Source organism: Capricornis sumatraensis, chromosome 4 (assembly GCF_032405125.1).
Source record: "Capricornis sumatraensis isolate serow.1 chromosome 4, serow.2, whole genome shotgun sequence".
In the NCBI taxonomy this organism is placed as follows: Eukaryota; Metazoa; Chordata; class Mammalia; order Artiodactyla; family Bovidae; genus Capricornis; species Capricornis sumatraensis.
Genome location: NC_091072.1, coordinates 150,272,255 through 150,288,803, shown reverse-complemented (window position 1 = coordinate 150,288,803; position 16,549 = coordinate 150,272,255). Strand labels below are relative to the sequence as shown.

The 16,549-nt window shown below is 51.6% G+C and overlaps 1 protein-coding gene across 1 annotated transcript in view; it reads right to left on the bottom strand.

Moving 5' to 3' along the window:
- Window positions 1-15,996, bottom strand: part of CRACR2A (calcium release activated channel regulator 2A) — a 71,700-nt gene extending 55,704 nt beyond the window's left edge. The window contains exons 1-4 of the mRNA XM_068972137.1: window positions 15,781-15,996; window positions 7,424-7,535; window positions 5,029-5,212; window positions 694-840 (exon numbers count right to left, since the gene is read on the bottom strand). Coding sequence (XP_068828238.1) covers window positions 694-840; window positions 5,029-5,212; window positions 7,424-7,535; window positions 15,781-15,996 — 659 coding nt within the window. The remainder of the gene's footprint in view (window positions 1-693; window positions 841-5,028; window positions 5,213-7,423; window positions 7,536-15,780) is intronic.
- Between the last annotated feature and the right edge of the window lie 553 nt (window positions 15,997-16,549).

Genomic DNA, 16,549 nt, shown 5'->3' with positions numbered 1-16,549 from the left:
AGGGGGTGTCACCTGACTTTCCTGTGGCTCCTTGGGGGTGATCAAGGCTGGGGTCAGAGATGGAGTGATGAGGGGCAGGAAATAATCCAACCCCTCATTTTACAGGTGAGAAAAACCGAAGCTCAGAGAGGTCAAGAGAGCAGAGCAAGGTCACAGAGCTAGCTGGCTGGAGAGCCACACATGGCTCAGACCCAGAGCTCCTGATTTCCTGGTTCTACTTCTAACATCCACAGAGGAGGCGCTGGGACCTACTTTTATTCAGTGAGACAGGGACTCCTCCCAGCCTAAGGTCCCAAAATGCTGGGGCCTTACTGCCCAGAGGCGGGTAAGGTGGTTTCTAATGGGTCTTGGGTACCAGCCTATCTGGCTTAACGGAATACATACTGCCTCTTACGTGCTGTGAATTCTGGGGATGTGTTACTTACCCTTCCACTGCCTCAATTTCCCTATCTGTAAAATGTGGATGATGATAAATATCCGAATGAGTTGTGCACACAAGATAGCACAGTGCTGAGCGCAGCTGAGGGCCTAGTACACATGAGCCAGGGCTTAGAAACATACACACAGTGTCAGCTCAAGCCCAGGCCCAGCTCGGGTGGATGGCCGAAAGGCGGCATCGCTGGATATAAGACAGAAAGGGTGTTCCTGGTTTGCACGTGTCTGTGCAGAGGGCAGGCTGACACGGGTACCCACTTTTTCAGGGCGCACTCCAGCTCATTCTTCTCCTCGTGGGCTTCTAGGAGCTGCGAGAAGATTCTGGTCAGGAAATCCTCAAAGTTGGACAGTAAGTGAGGCTCATCCTTCTTGAGCTGCAGCCAGAGCTGCTTGACATCAGCTTCACTGCAAGAGAAAAAGGAGCATTGAGGCAAGAGTGTGGGCACGAGGCTTCCTGGGACACCCTGAGGCTCCAGGGGTGACAGGGGCAACCAGAGCATCATCACTGTGGTCGGGACAGTGACATCAGGGGCTGGCATTTATTGAGTGCTTGCTGCATGCCGGCTGCTTTATGAATGTTTGTTCATTTGGTCCTACAGCCACCTGTGAGGCAGGTGCTGCTAACACCCCCGCTTAAGGGTGAGGAGACAGACGGAGAGGGGTGAATGAGACATCTCAGGTCACTCAGCTGTGAAGCGATGGAGCCAGGAGGCAAGCTCAGGCCTGTCTGAGGATGCAGGAGGACAGGAGCCCAGGGCTTGTGAGGACAGACATCGTGGAGCTGAAGGAGAAGGCCTGTCGCCCCAGGAAGGACGATCCTCACGGCTGAGAGGGAAAGACGTGCCAGCTGACGGGTGGCTGAAAACAACTGTCACTGCAGGGAATGGAAGGGAAGACACTGCGCCCCACTGGGGCCCAGAGGCAGCAGCATGACTGATAGGTGAGAGGAAGGGAAGGAGCAAGTCTGAGAGATGCGAGTGTGCACACGGGGAGACAGTGGAGAGTGAGCAGGACGGAGCAGGCAGAGAGACAGACGCAGAGTGATGAGCCCAGTACTGCGCCACCCCCGCCCCAGCCAGCACCCTGGGCTCTTGTGCGTGCACTTAACAGAGACATACAGGGCCATGGTGATTAGGGAGGGGAGGGGTGGGAGGGGGCACGCCTCAGCCCCCGCTCTCCCTCTGGAGAGGTTCAACAGTCTACAGCCAGTGATCAAACAGACAGCCAGAGAGCAATCTGATTTGCAGTCCATTAAATTCCAAAGCCACTGTGATCCGAAGGTAGCTACAACCAGGGGCCCTCAGGATAAAGAATAAAATCCCTTGTGCTTGTATAACAAGCACGATATCCGAGAAATTGTATTCAAAAGTAATACTTGATGGTGCCATGTTAGCAATGTGCCTGGGGCATAGATATTACTCTCTGCACCAAGCAGAGAGGAGGCTCACCAAGAAGTGAGGCTGGCTCTGGTCAGTTATCTGATCATCTATCCAATTGTCTCTCCCTCTCTCTTTCCTTTCCTCGCTCCATTCTATCCAAACATCCACCAACTCACCTAGACCAATCATCCACCCATCTATCCATCCATCCAAACATCCATCCACCCACCCTCCCACCCATCCATCCATCCATCCATCTATGCATCCACCCATCCATCCATCTATGCATCCATCCATCCATCCATCCTTGCATCCATACATCCACCCACACACCCACCCACCCATCCATCCATCCATCTATCCATCTATGCATCCACTCATCCACCATCCAACAAGCATCTACTACTTGCTGAAAATGTAGCACTGAATTGGATGACATGAGAGATTTTAGAAGTGAGAGAAAGGGAGGTAAGGAGCCTCCCTGTTCTCCAGAATGAGTTCCATTTCCCCGCCACCCCCCACCACAGAACATGTCATCTGCTCTACTGTACTGTAGATACAGTGGAGATGGCACAGAGGGTTCTGAGATGAAAGGTCTCAGAGTGATACCACAGTGACCCTCCATCACTGAGGCAGGCTGCCCCTCATGAAGTAAATGCCTGATAAACTCAAGATGCACCTCACTGGCCAAGGCTTGTCTGCTTGCATCCCTCAGGTTCTTATTGGAACCTGGCAGTGAGCCATTGGGGCTCGAGCCTCCTCTGAAATTAGCAGACCTTGTGGTGCTCTTCAAAGCTCTTTGAACCACCTAGTTGTGGTTACACTTTTTTTTTCTTTTTCTTTTTTTTTTGCGTATTGGGCAGTTACTCAGTTATGTCCAACTCTTTGTGCCCTTATGAGCTGTAGCCTCCCAGGCTCCTCTGTCCATGGGATTTTTCAGGCAAGAATACTGGAATGGGTTGCCATTTCCTTCTCCAGAGGATCATCCCAACCCAGACATTGAACCCATGTCTCTCGCTTCTTCTGAATTGGCAGGCAGATTCTTTACCACTGTGTCACCTGGGAAGCCCCAAATTTCTGGAAAAGGAACAAATCTCTGAACCTTGGATGAAGATAAGCCAAGGCTGACCAGCTGCCAAATCACTCAGCCAGCCGGAGCACTGAGAAAAGCTGGGAGTCCGGGTGTTCTGCCTGCCACATCTGGACCAGGCCAGGATCACTCTCTTGGAAGGATGTAGGGGTAGCGGGTAAGAAGGGGTTCTGGGTGGTCAGTCCATCCATCTCCCTGCTTCTGGAACAACACACGAACCAACAAGATGTCATCTTGATTGGTGAGATCTTTAAAGACCTCTGAAATTTTCCCAGCCTCTTCTGCTTCCTCATCTGGGGTCCTGCGGTCTGGATGGTCCCCCTCATGTTTCATGTTACAGTGTTTAACTTTAATGAAAACTGCAATGCCCGGGCACCATCTTAATTTATATATATATATAATTTTATTCATTTATCTTCAGCTGTGCTGGGTCTTCACTGCCACGCACAGGCTTTCTCTGGTTTAGGAAAGCAGGGTTACTCTTTGTTGTGATACGCGATCTCCTTGCGGAGGCTTCCCCTGTTGTGCAGCACGGGCTCTAGGGCACACAGGCTCAATGGTTGCAGTACAGGGGCTCTGGGGCCTGCTGGTTTCAGTAGCTGCAGCTCTTGGGCCCTTACAGCACGGAGGCGTCAGTAGTCTCAGCATGCAGGCTCAGTAGTTGCGGCTCACCGGTTCCAGAGCTCAGGCTTAGTTGCTCCAAGGCATGTGGGATCTTCCAGACCAGGGTCGAACCCACGTCTCCTGCATTGGCAGGCAGATTCCTATCCACTGGGCCACCAGGGAAGTCCCCAGGCCTCCTACTGTGTGTTGGTTTTGTCCGCTGTTCGACCCTTCCCTGGAACCTTCTCTTCTGCAGGAGCCATCATGCAGGCTCAGCCCTGCCTGGGGCCCTTGACAGAGGTCCTCTGCGCAGCCTCTGTAAGGTGGCTGGCCTGGAAGTGATGAGTGGACAGAGACGCACCTGGCTTTCATGACAGTCCCTTGGCCCCCACACGGCCCTCTCCTGCCCCCTCCTCCAGGACAAGGCTTCACAGGGTCATGGGTATGGTCACTGGGCTCTGGCCTCTTGTCCTTGTAGAGGTGGGGTCTGGTGTCCCCTCTGACCTGCCCATACTCTTGCCAGCCTGTCTCAACTCTGCCACAACCTAGAAGATGCTTTGAGTTACACATGCTGTCTTGGCCCACACGTTGTGTGAAGACCACTCTCTTCTTCCTCTTCATCCTTTTCCTCCATAATCTTCCTCTTTCCAAGCTCCAGACACAGCAGCTCCAATCATCAGGACATTCCCGCCCCTCATGAAACTCACTCCCAACCCAGGACCCAGAGACCCCAACACGAAGAGGCAAAAGGTGATGATGGGAACGGGGGCAGAAGTCATTCCACGTTTCTCAGGCCTCTGTCTAGTTTCCACCTGTTACGACATCCTTTGATATCATTTCACTGAAAATGCCTGGGCTTACATTTATGTGTCTCTTTCTTACAAAATACTTTGTGCCAAAAAGGAAAAAAATGGGAGTATTATGTTTGGTTTGAAGTGGCAACCATCTAAAATTTTCAGCTGAGTTACTGATCGCCCAAGTGATGAGCTGGTGAAAACGGGTCCACCTCCCACCTTCGCTTCCAGAGCAGGTTTGGTTCGGCTCAGGGATCGGACATGCAGTCCCGTCCACATAAGGTGCCTTTGGCAGAAGCACAAGGGATGCACTGCAGACCCAGGGACCCGGCGGAGGTGGAGATGCAGGTGAGCAGGCAGTGACAGGAAGCCTCAGGTGCGACTCATTGAAAACCCTCAAAGCCTGGCACTACCCTCCGGTGGGTGAGCACCCCTAAAGTGAAGGAGACTAAGCCAAGGACCGTGCTGAGTATAAACAGCAGAGAGTGAGAGATCAGGGGATCAGGGTGTTTCCCGTGAAAATAATGCAAAAAGCAAGGTCCGAGCCCTAAATCCTAGCACCCAGCCAGGTCATGGCTAAGGGCAGGCTGCCCTGGGTCACTGGTCTAGCTGGAAGCAGAGACCCGGGACCTGGCTGAGGGTTTCATGAGCATTAAGGTGGAAGGGGGCAGATGGAGAGGCTGTCCCTGGGCTGGGCCCCCTCCCCCAGGTCGATGTCACCACTTACTCTTCCAGAACCTTTTGGGCTCCAAGTCTGTCCATAAGGGTCTGGAACTGGGCTTCTTCATCTTTGTCCATGTCGCCCAGGTCCTCGTCCCCTCTGCTCTGATACACCTTCTCCTCCTGGAGCTGGGCCAGCTGCATACCTGCATCTTCCTGACTTGGGTTATTCTGGCTGAAGAAGAAGTGACCTGGGAGACACATGGGCACAAGGGTCTGAATTAGGCAATGCTCACCAAGGAAGACCTTCACTTTCTCAGTGGCCAGGAATCACTTGAGGTTCAGCCGAGAGACAGAAAAGGGAGGTCAGACCTTCAGAGCAAAGATCTTTGGATGACATGCTCTGGATTCTGTGTCTTTCCTACTTGGATGGGATTCTGCTAGGGATGCTAGAACCTGGGAAAGGCAGAGTGCATGGCAGGTACGATGGCATCTTGTAGTTCTCAAAAGTTTAAAGGCTGGCTTCAGGTGATCTCTTCCTGGATTCCTTCTCTAAGGCCTTCCCCCCATCACACTCCAGCAGCCCGGCTCCCTGTGCTTCATGTTATCACCCAGTCCTCCTGGCCACCAGCATCACTGTGCTTCACATTACAAGTCAGTTATCAATTTCTGAAGGTCAGGAAAGGCATCAGAGATGTCTAAGCGAATACAAGGTTCCTGGAAGGAGGCAGATGTATGGTGATTTACCTGACCTGTATTTGTTCTAATAGATGGGGAAACAGTAGAAACAGTGTCAGACTTTATTTTTTGGGCTCCAAAATCACTGCAGATGGTGACTGCAGCCATGAAATTAAAAGACACTTACTCCTTGGAAGAAAAGTTATGACCAATCTAGATAGTATATTCAAAAGCAGAGACATTACTTTGCCGACTAAGGTCCGTCTAGTCAAGGCTATGGTTTTTCCTGTGGTCATGTATGGATGTGAGAGTTGGACTGTGAAGAAGGCTGAGCACCGAAGAATTGATGCTTTTGAACTGTGGTGTTGGAGAAGACTCTTGAGAGTCCCTTGGACTGCAAGGAGATCCAACCAGTCCATTCTGAAGGAGATCAACCCTGGGATTTCTTTGGAAGGAATGATGCTATAGCTGAAGCTCCAGTACTTTGGCCACCTCATGCGAAGAGTTGACTCATTGGAAAAGACTCTGATGCTGGGAGGGATTGGGGGCAGGAGGAGAAGGGGACGACCCAGGATGAGATGGCTGGATGACATCACAGACTCGATGGACGTGAGTCTGAGTGAACTCTGGGAGTTGGTGATGGACAGGGAGGCCTGGTGTGCTGCGATTCATGGGGTTGCAAAGAGTCGGACACGACTGAGCGACTGAACTGAATGGAACTGAACTGATCAGTATCAGATCTGATGGTGTATCTGTTTGTTTGTTTATTTTTTAATTTTTATTTTTTTAATTTTTTAAATTTTTTTAGTTTTTTATTTTTTTAATTTTAAAATCTTTAATTCTTACATGTGTTCCCAAACATGAACCCCCCTCCCACCTCCCTCCCCATAACATCTCTGTGGGTCATCCCCATGCATCAGCCCCAAGCATGCTGTATCCTGCATCAGACATAGACTGGCGACTCAATTCTTACATGATAGTATGCATGTTAGAATGCCATTCTCCCAAATCATCCCACCCTCTCCCTCTCCCTCTGAGTCCAAAAGTCCGTTATACACATCTGTGTCTTTTTTCCTGTCTTGCATACAGGGTTGTCATTGTTTATTTTTTTTAATCTCATTCATGGATCTCAGTTCTTTCCCTCCTGGTCACTTTGAGAACAACTGGTCTATTCAAACCCCTTACAAATTCCTGTGAAAGTGGGTGCCCCTCAGCCTGAAAGACTCAGCCAGCCAGGTTGCAATGAGCCATGTAAGCGTCCCTCTCTGTGGTCCCAGACAGGCTGGAAACCCCACCTCAGCTCCCCTCTTACGCCGAGCCTCCCCTCAGAGCTCCTCTGCTCGCTCCTTGCCATTCTCCAGGGGGTGGGCACCAAGGGGGCAGTGGTGTGAGCAGGGATGGAGGGTACATGAAAAGAGAACAAATGACCCACAATCTGGAAGCTTCGAGAGGCAGGAAAGGGTGTACAACACGCTGCCTCAGAGACGATGGAGCAGAGCTGCTCCTTATGGGCTCTGTGCTCAGACGCTCAGTGTCCGAGTCTCTGCGATCCCCTGGACTGTCCCCCGCCAGGCTCCTCTGTCCATGGGGTTCTCCAGGCAAGAATACTGGAGTGGGTTGCCATTTCCTCCTCCAGAGGACCTTCCTGACGCAGGGATCCAACCCGCGTCTCTTACGTCTCCTGATTGGCAGGCGGTTTCTACGCCGCTAGCACCGCCTGGGAAACCCTTATATGGCTTTAGGCCGACCCGTACCCTGGGGCTCCAGCACCCATCAGAACTTACTAAATCCAGTGGTGAACTCCTCTGGGGTCAGAAAGCCGTTGCCATCAGCATCCAGGGCGTCAAATACATCCTCCAGGTCCTCCAAGCTGAGGGGCAGCTCCTTATGGAGTCTCTGGAAAGAATGCAGACTGCCGCGGTTAACACTGCTCATCACAGAGGGCTGCCTGGGGGCGGCAGAGCCTTCCATCCCCGGCCGATGAAAGCCAGAAGCTGGATTCTGAAGCTTCACCTTCCTTCTCCTCTGAATATTAGGGCTCCACCATCTCTTGGGTACCTGCTCATCTGTTTGGCAACTTGCTGGGTGATTTATAAGTAAATATGTGCATATTTCTTACTATATTTATATATAACTTAATATATATAGGATTTCCCAGGTGGGCCCTCAACTACTCCTGAAAAAACATGAACTGCCACTGGCTTAAGGTCTGAACAAGAGTATTTGTGTTGTAAAGAGAAACTGGCCCAGTGGGGTGCAAGGTCACTGGACCTGGTCCTGGGCTGCCCCAATCACCCAGGGAGGGAAGGGCAGACACGGACAGATGAAGAATAAAGCTGAGCTTCCCCTTGGCCTCTGCCTGATGCGCAGTGGCCCCAGGCTAGGGTTTATTTGCACCCTTGAAGCAAGCACCCTCTTGCACCCTAATAATCAAAACTTCCCAGTGGTGACTCCCCAAGGGAGTTCATTAGAACCCAGCTGTCCCTCTCCCTTCCTCCTGTTCCCCTGGGGACAGCTGCACAGATTTTCTTACTGTGGAAGTGACAGACAGCTGAAGACAATGCACGGAGCCGCATGAGGGAAGGCACACGCCCATCTGAACAGTCAGAAAGAGCTGCCAGCTGTGAGCGCCCATGACATAACTTGAGAGACACTCAGCTTGATCCTCTGCAGTCTTCTCGCTGATAAGCCATAAAGATTAATTTGGCAGGTACGTGCATTACGGAAGACGGTGATGGATCACAATGTGGAGAGGCAGGATGGTGTGGGAGCTGTTTAGAATCATTGAATTAAATATGAATGGGTTTTTTTTTTTTTTAAAGGAAGGGGAGTGAGACTGTGTGTGCAGGTTCTGGAAGTGCATCTGCCCAGCAAAGAGCAAAATCTCTAGCTTATCAACAATCCATAAACCAGCTGTTCCAAAGCCAAAGGCAGAGGATACGGGGCGAGGAGGGGGGTCAATCTGGCAAGTGGGAAGTCCATTAACTTCTTCTGAAGCTAAAGGCATCCCACTGGAGGATGAAAACCAAGATTCCAGTCCTTTCCTTGTGATAATCTACCTCTCTCCCACTCTCAGCCTGAATGTGATATCTAAAGTGTGGTCTCGGGCTTCCCTGGTGGTCCGGTGGTTAAAAATCCATCTGCCAATGCAGGGGACATGGGTTCGATCCCTAGTCCAGGAGGATCTCACGTGCTGTGGGGCAAGTAAGCCTGTGTATCACAACTACTGAGCCCTCACTTTAGAGCCCACGTGCCCTAGAGCCCAAGCTCCGCAACAAGAGAGGCCAGCAAAATGAGAAGGCCACACACCGCAGCTAGAGAGTAGCCCCTACTCGCCGCAACTAGAGGTAGCCTGCTCACAGCAACGAAGACCACCACAGCCACAAATAAATAAAAATGCAAAAGATAATAAAATGTGGTCTCCGTGCTGGACCCAGAAATGGGCTGGAAGGAATTTCAGAGTCAGTGGGACCCTCCAATTGCCTCTAACCACCGACAGGTGGGTACCCTTGCTCTTGTTAGCATCACCCAAGAAAAGCTAGGCTGCACCCCATCTCTGTTACCACTTCTGAATCCAACAGCACTTCTGAGCACAAGTCCTTCCCATGACAGAACCCCACACCTTGTCTCCATCTCAATCCAGCTTCCTCCTCCTGCTGTCACTGGAACAGAGGGGCGGGAGGACGACAATCTTAACACGCTCCGAGTCATCCTCAGTCTTCACATCCCGGCAGAGTGACACCAAGGGCTTCTCCAGCCTCCTCGGCAAACTGCCTACACTAGGTCTCTTCACCCCTCTTCATGGGCCCTACTTGCAAAATCCTTTAGTCTTAATAACCATAATTACCTCTTATTTATCTTTTGTCTCCGGGCCTGCAGAGCTGTGTAAAACCAACTTATTCTGCTCTTGTCCCCTGGGTACCTAGCGCTGTCTGCATTTTTAACTAAGGGAGCCCAGCCAAATGAAGAGGGACGCGATGATTCATTCCATGGTGCTGATAACCTGTGAAGCTCGGAGATTTGCCTGAAGTCACAGTGGAGGCCAGCCTGGGATAAAAATATGATTTCTCCTTCAGGGGCTCTGCTGTGGGCTACTGGTTCTCTGGGAACCCCTTCCTTAATTCCCTTGTCTCATTTCTATCCCACCCCTGCCACCAAAATCTGCCCAGCCAGTACTGCCCATACCAGCCTTCCAGAATCTTGCTTCATGGGTGGGGCCTGTGTCCCTTCAGCTCCACCTGGACGGGCAGGCAGAGGATGGAGGGAGTTGGGGAGGAGGCAGGGTCACCCTCCTTACTCAGCCCACAGCCCAACCAGCTCTTCACAAGTCCACGCCCCCCAAACCCTGGCCTCCCTCCACCGCCTCCCAGTTAACCCTCAATCCCTGCCTCTTGGCATCACTTCCCCAGGAAGGCTTGGCAGCCCCCAGCTTAGGAGAGACCCAGACTCCCTGAAGCACGTTGCACTCATTCACAAGTCTCACCTCACTTTGCACTTCACATCCTGATGGAAGTGATTAGTGGGTAAATGTCTGCTCCTCTGGCCTGGAAGCTCTGGGAAGAGGGGCCCCACTCATGTTTGCTCACTACTGTGCCCCCAGGATCTGGCCCAATGTTGACAACCCAGGGATATGCACCTTGTTCACTTATTGAATCAGCGAATCAATAAACAAGTGACTACGAGTGATCTCAGGCGGTCCTGAACTCCTATTCACGAGCTCTGGTCGACACCCCACCCACTCCAGATCCTGGCCAGCCCCCCGGGAATGCTCAGCAAGGTCTTATAAACTAGGCCCTAGAACACGAGCCTAGGCCCTAGAACAGCCGTGCTGAGGGGGCAGGCTCCCAGAGCCAGGGACAAATGCTGTCTCCTGCTGCAGCCCAGCAGGACAGAGCCTCTGTCTCCCAGGCCGCCAGCCCCTAACGTGTCTCTTGCAGTGTAAAACTAAGGTTTGCATAGCTTCAAACGCACATAAGGGAAACACTCACTAAAGAAAAGACCAACAAAATGAAGTCAACTTTGCAAAGAGAATAACAATCGCACATGAACAATGTTCTGTGATCTCATTTTAAAAGAATAAAACTTGAGTGTATGTGCACAGAAATAAAAAAAAAAAGTTTCAGAAGGACACATACCAGCCCTGCTCACTGGTTTTTCCCCAGAGGGTGGCACTTGGAGGGAGGGGTGGAAATCGTACCTTTATTTTCCTCTTGTCTATAATGTGCTTCTTAAAATGATGAAGTGAGTTTTACTTTCATAAAAAAGGATAAAACCACAAGGGATCCACCTTTACAGCCAGACTGAAGTCTTCCTCTTCTCCCACAGTCTCCTGTTCAGACTCCTGTCCCTATGGTTGAGCCCAGCCACAGCCAATGTCTTCAGAACAGGACTGTGAGGTCTGGAGGTGGGCTCTACCTTGATTCTGCCTGGTGCTTTGAGGTGCTTGGTCCAGGCTGACGACTGGCTTTAGACAGGTGTCTCAACCTCTGCACTACTGACATTTCAGGATGGAGAATTCTTTGTTGGGGAGAGAGCTGCTCTGGGTCTTACAGGACACTCAGCAGCATCCTTGGACAATGCTTTGTAGACGCCAGCAGCATCTCCCTCTCCAGTCACTCCGGTCAAGAATGTCCCCAGGGCTTCCTTGCTGGCTCAGTGGTGAAGAATCTGCCTGCCCATGCAGGAGACGTGGGTTTGATCCCTGATCCTAGACGATTCCACGTGCTCAGGAGCAACTAAGCCCCTGTGCCATGACTGCTGAGCATGTGCTCTAGAGCCTTGGAGCTGCCACTGCTGAGCCTGAGTGTGCAACCCCTGTAGCCCACACACCCTGGAACCGGTGAACAGCAACAAGAGACGTCACCGCAATGAGAAGCCTGCACACCGGAACTAGAGAGAAGCCCCCACTTGCCACAACTGGAGAAAAGCCCACTCAGCAACAAAGACCCGGCACGGCCAAACATAAATAAACTAATAAACAGAATTAAAAAAAAAAAGAACGTCCCTAGACGTGGCCAAAATTCTTCTAAGAAGCATAACCGCGTTTGCTCCCACAGACTGGACACAAGCGAGATCAATGCCTGTTGGAGATGACCAGAGGGGACACTCTCCAGCAGAAATGTCCCTTCTTGACCTAGGAGGCAGAACAGATGACACTCACCTGACCTCCCAGTGTGACAGTGCAGCCACTGTGGAAACAGGCTAGGGCTCCTCCAAACACCACACATAGAATCACCTGAGATCCAGCAATCCTGCTTTGGGGTACACACCCCAAAGAACTGAGAGCAAGGCCGCCAAGTGTATTTGTACATCCCTGATCACAGCAGCACGGTTCACAGGCAAGGGTGTGAAGCAACAGAAGTGCCCATTGATGGTCAAATGGATAAACAAAATATGATAAATAGGTACAATGGAATCTTATACAGCCCTGAAAAGAGAGGAGATTCTGATAAGTGCTGCCACGTGGCATCTTGAAGACATTCTGCTCAGTGAAATACAGCAGTCAGACCAGGATAGACACTATATGACTCCGCTTACATGAGGTCCCCAGAGGAGCCGTATCCATAGAGACATAAGGCGGGATAGTCCTGGGGGCCAGGTGAGGGGGATGAGGAGCTAGGCTTTAATGGGGACAGTTCCTATTTTGCAAAATAAGAAGAGTTCTGGAGCTGAGTGGGAGTGATGATTACACAACAACCTGAATGTATTGAAAAGCACTGAAATAGCCACTTAGAAATGGTTCAGAGACTTTTAGTGGATTTATCAGCTGGCGCTAGTGGTAAAGAACCCACCGGCCAGTGCAGGAGTGTAAGAGTCAAGGGTTCGATCCCTGAGTCAGGAAGAGCCCCTGGAGGAGGACGTGGCAACCCAGTCCAGTGTTCTTGCCTGGAGAATCCCATGGACAGAGGAGCCTGGTGGGCTACAGTCCATGGGGTCACACAGAGTCGGACACAACTCAAGTGAGTTAGCAGGCACACACCAGCACACACAATTTTAAAGCATCACAACGTGGAGGACACTAGGGATTAAGAATCAGGGTATAAATAAGTTTCCCACCACCACAAACACACACACACACACACACACACACACACACACACACACACACACAGTGAGCATTAATAGGGAGATTTCAGGTCCCAGCTTGGGGCTAAGTGCTCTGCATGAACACGGGTGTCTGACTCTCTTCTAGCACCGGGTGGGGGGGTAGTTATAAATAATTCACACATGAGCAACTACAGCTTATAGGGGTTAAGAGACTCACACAAATGCACACTGCCAGTAAGCTGCAGATCCAGGATTAAAAGTGGTCAATTTTCCGTAAAATTCTTTAAGAGTCTCCTTGCTACCCTAATTGAGGAGTCATCCAGCTTCTCCTGTAAGAGTTGGATGGTGCCTCTTTGAGGCTTTGTGCACCTCTGTGACAGCTTCTAAAAGTCTGAGCTGTAACTTGGAATCTGCTGCGGAGGGTATGCAAAGAGCCAGCAGGGGTCCAGTAACACTGCGCTCACAGAAATGGGGAGCGGCCGGGTTTGGCTGGTTGGCCGGCTCCTGGGTAGTTCTTTATAGCTTGGCTAACCCAGGAACCGCAGGGGATGTCAGGAGGCGTGCACTTGGCACTGGTGACGTCATCACACCGCTCTCGGGTGCTCAGTCTCTCAGCCTGCCCGGCTGTGCGACCCCAGGGACTGCAGCCCTCCAGGCTTCTCTGTCCATGGGATTCTCCAGACAAGAACACTTGAGTGGGTTGCCATGCCCTCCTCCAGGGGATCTTCCCAACCCAGGGACTGAACCCGCATCGCCTGTGACTCCTACACTGGCAGGCAGTTTCTTTACTACAAGTGCCACCTGAGAAGCCCACAGACTTCTCTAAAAAAACAGGGAAACGGGGTTTATGAGGCTGCAGACTGCCCATCCAGTTCCAGCTCTCTCTCCCAGCTGGAGAGGTCCTTTCAACCCCTTCTCCAGCCTGGCCCTTCGGTGTCCCTCAGCCTCTCACTCGGGACCCTCCAGCCCACGACTCTGCTTCCGTAAGGGACCCCTCCCTGCAAAGCAGTCTTCACCCCAGCTGTCTCAGGAATGATCCCCAAGGGACACACAGTGGGGCTCCTTGTGGAGGAGGGTGTGAGGTGTGGCGGGGACACGGGCAGGGCTGAAGACCCTCACATCCCTGCCAAAACCCTGTGCACCCATGCAGATCAGGGTCCAGTAGCAGAATGTCTGCCCCTGGAGCCTGAGCTCCGGGCAACCAGCCACCCCCGAGACCGGCTCCTTTCTACCTGTTGTCCTGCCCTGCTGGGCCAGCTGGCTGCCCACCGCTGCTCTGAGCACCTGTCAGACATCTGGAGCCCGTCTCACCTGCTGCAAGTGGACTTCCTGTCATTACTCAGGAGAAAGAACAGGAGCAGTGGGGCAGCAGCCTACCACAGCATCGGCTGTACCCCAGTACAAAATAAAAAGACGGGGGAAAAAAAGAAAACCTGCCCATCTTGGGTCGTCATCCCCTTAACACCGCTGTATGTCCCCCACCTAAAATGCACTTGACAGATAAGTGAGGGCTGGTAGGGGTGGGGGAGATGCTGTCAGAGTTCCAGCAGAACCTATGCTTCCTCTAGTCTTGTGCGGGTGAAACCACGACTGCAGCATGAGAGACTGCAGGAAGACGCTCGGAAGAACTTTTACATTAGCGGCAGGAAGGCTCCAGACGAGGGGTGGGCAAACCATGCCCCCGCCCTGTAAGTGGGACCCAGCGCCTGTTTTCCTATGGCCAGTGAGCTAAGAATGACTTTTACATTTTTAATGGTTGAAAACAACATCAAAAGGATAATATTTAGTGACACATAAAAATGACATACAATATTCATTTCAGTATTGGTAAGTAGGCCCATCTGGGGGTGGGCCACAATATCTGTGGCTGCTGGTGCTGATGTAAGCAAGCAGGACCATCTGGGGCCTTCCCAGGACAGACCCCTCCCCAGCATCCTCTGCTTTAGATCCTCTCTGAAGGCTACCCACTCCAGTATTCTTACCTGGAAAATCCCACAGACAAGGAGCCTGGCGGGCTACAGACCATGGGGTCGCAGAGTCAGACATGACTGAAGTGACTTAGCACGAAAGACCTAGATAATTGTATCTGAAGCACATTGCCTGAGTTGTTCTACAGATGATAAAAACCACCACCAAATGAAGATGTCATATACCTGATGATCATGAGTACATAGTCCCCGGGCTTCCTGGAGCCCGAGGATTGATCACCTGAACCCCTGTGATAGTGCTCTGATCTCTCATCATCAGCCAATCAAGAATTGTGCACAGACTGATCACAGACCCTGGAACTCTCCCTCCCAAACCTGGCCTTTAAAGATGCTTTGCTGAAACCCCTCAGGGAGCTTGAAGGTCCTGGGCTCCTTGCCTGACCCAGTAATAAATGCTACATTTCCTTTCCCACAACCCAGCATGGATAGATAGCTTTATGGTGCATGGGACAGTGGATCCGAGTTTGGTTTAGTAACCCGGCCACAGAGCTGAGAGTCACAGCACCTCGTGGGAGTGGCTCGAGCACAACTCAGAGCTGTGCTGCAAGGCAACAAGTCAGTGCCTTTCCACCTGTGTTCCAGAAGGTTCTTCTACATGTCTTCAAGAAACTTATATTGCAATCACTATTTTCCACAATCCTAGGGAGTTACTGAGTCAGAGAAAACAGCTCCCAAGTCAGACAGCAAGTATAGACCAGAAAAAGAGAGCACCCAGGAGATCTGGCTCCCAGAAGAGTCTGGGTCGATGTCTCCTTCCAGGACAGAGTTAACGGCATCTTTTCTGTTAAAGGGCTTCCCTGGTGGCTGAGACAGTAAAGAATCTACCTGCAATTCAGGAGACCTGGGATTGATCCTTGGGTTGGGAAGATCCCCTGGAGAAGGAAATGGCAACCCACTCCAGTATTTTTGCCTGGGAAATTCCATGGACAGAGGAGCCCGGCGGGCTACAGTCCAAGGGGTGGCAAAGAGTCAGACATGACTGAGCAACTAATGCTTTCACTTTCTGTTAAAGACGTCACATCCCAAGAGACAGGTCTCAACCCAAGAGAGGAAGACCCAGGCCCTTGGCATTCCTGGTGAGCAGGCCCAGCCCAGGGCCCCCTTACCTGCATATCTGCCCTGGCGATGAAACCCTTGCCCTCAGTGTCACAGGTCTGAAAGAATTCCTGTGCCCTCCTCAGCATGGCCAGCCGAGCTGGTGCCAGCTCCTGAGTCCCCTCGCACGGCAGGTCATCCAGGGAGCCCAGGCAGGCCCTGCTCCCCTGGTGCCCCTGGCCAGATCCCTGGGGTCTGGAGACCATTCTCCCATCAATGGTGGCCATCCGGATCTGTCAGTTTCTTCGAGCCTCTTCAGAACCTGAAGATGGAAGATGAGAGAGAGGCATGGTGAGGATGGAAGGAGGCTAGAGAAGGATGTGGGGGTTGGTGAGAGGGAAGCAGAGAACCAATTACCAGTGTGCCTGTATCTCTAATTATCATGAGCTCAGAACAAGGGAAATGCACCATGATCACTAACAGATCAGCCGGCCCATCCAAGTAAGCAGAGAAGATTGGTGGGGAGGTGGCGGGGGATAGATGTTTCCAGATTGAAAGGAGGCGGCCAGAGAATTGAATCAACAAATGTTGTTGATGTAAATCAACAACAAAAGTGCGGATCCTGATAGATCAGTTATCATTTCTGCAGTGTTCCTCTGGAGGCAGGCACCACACCAAGATCCCTCTACACATTTCCCCACCCTCGAATGGAGGGATTTCAGTCATGGTGACCAGCAGTAGAGGAAGATATCTGGGGTTGGGTCTTCCCTGGTAGCTCAGATGGTAAAGAATCTGCCTGCAATGCAGGAGACCTGGGTTCAATCCCTGGGCTGGGAAGAT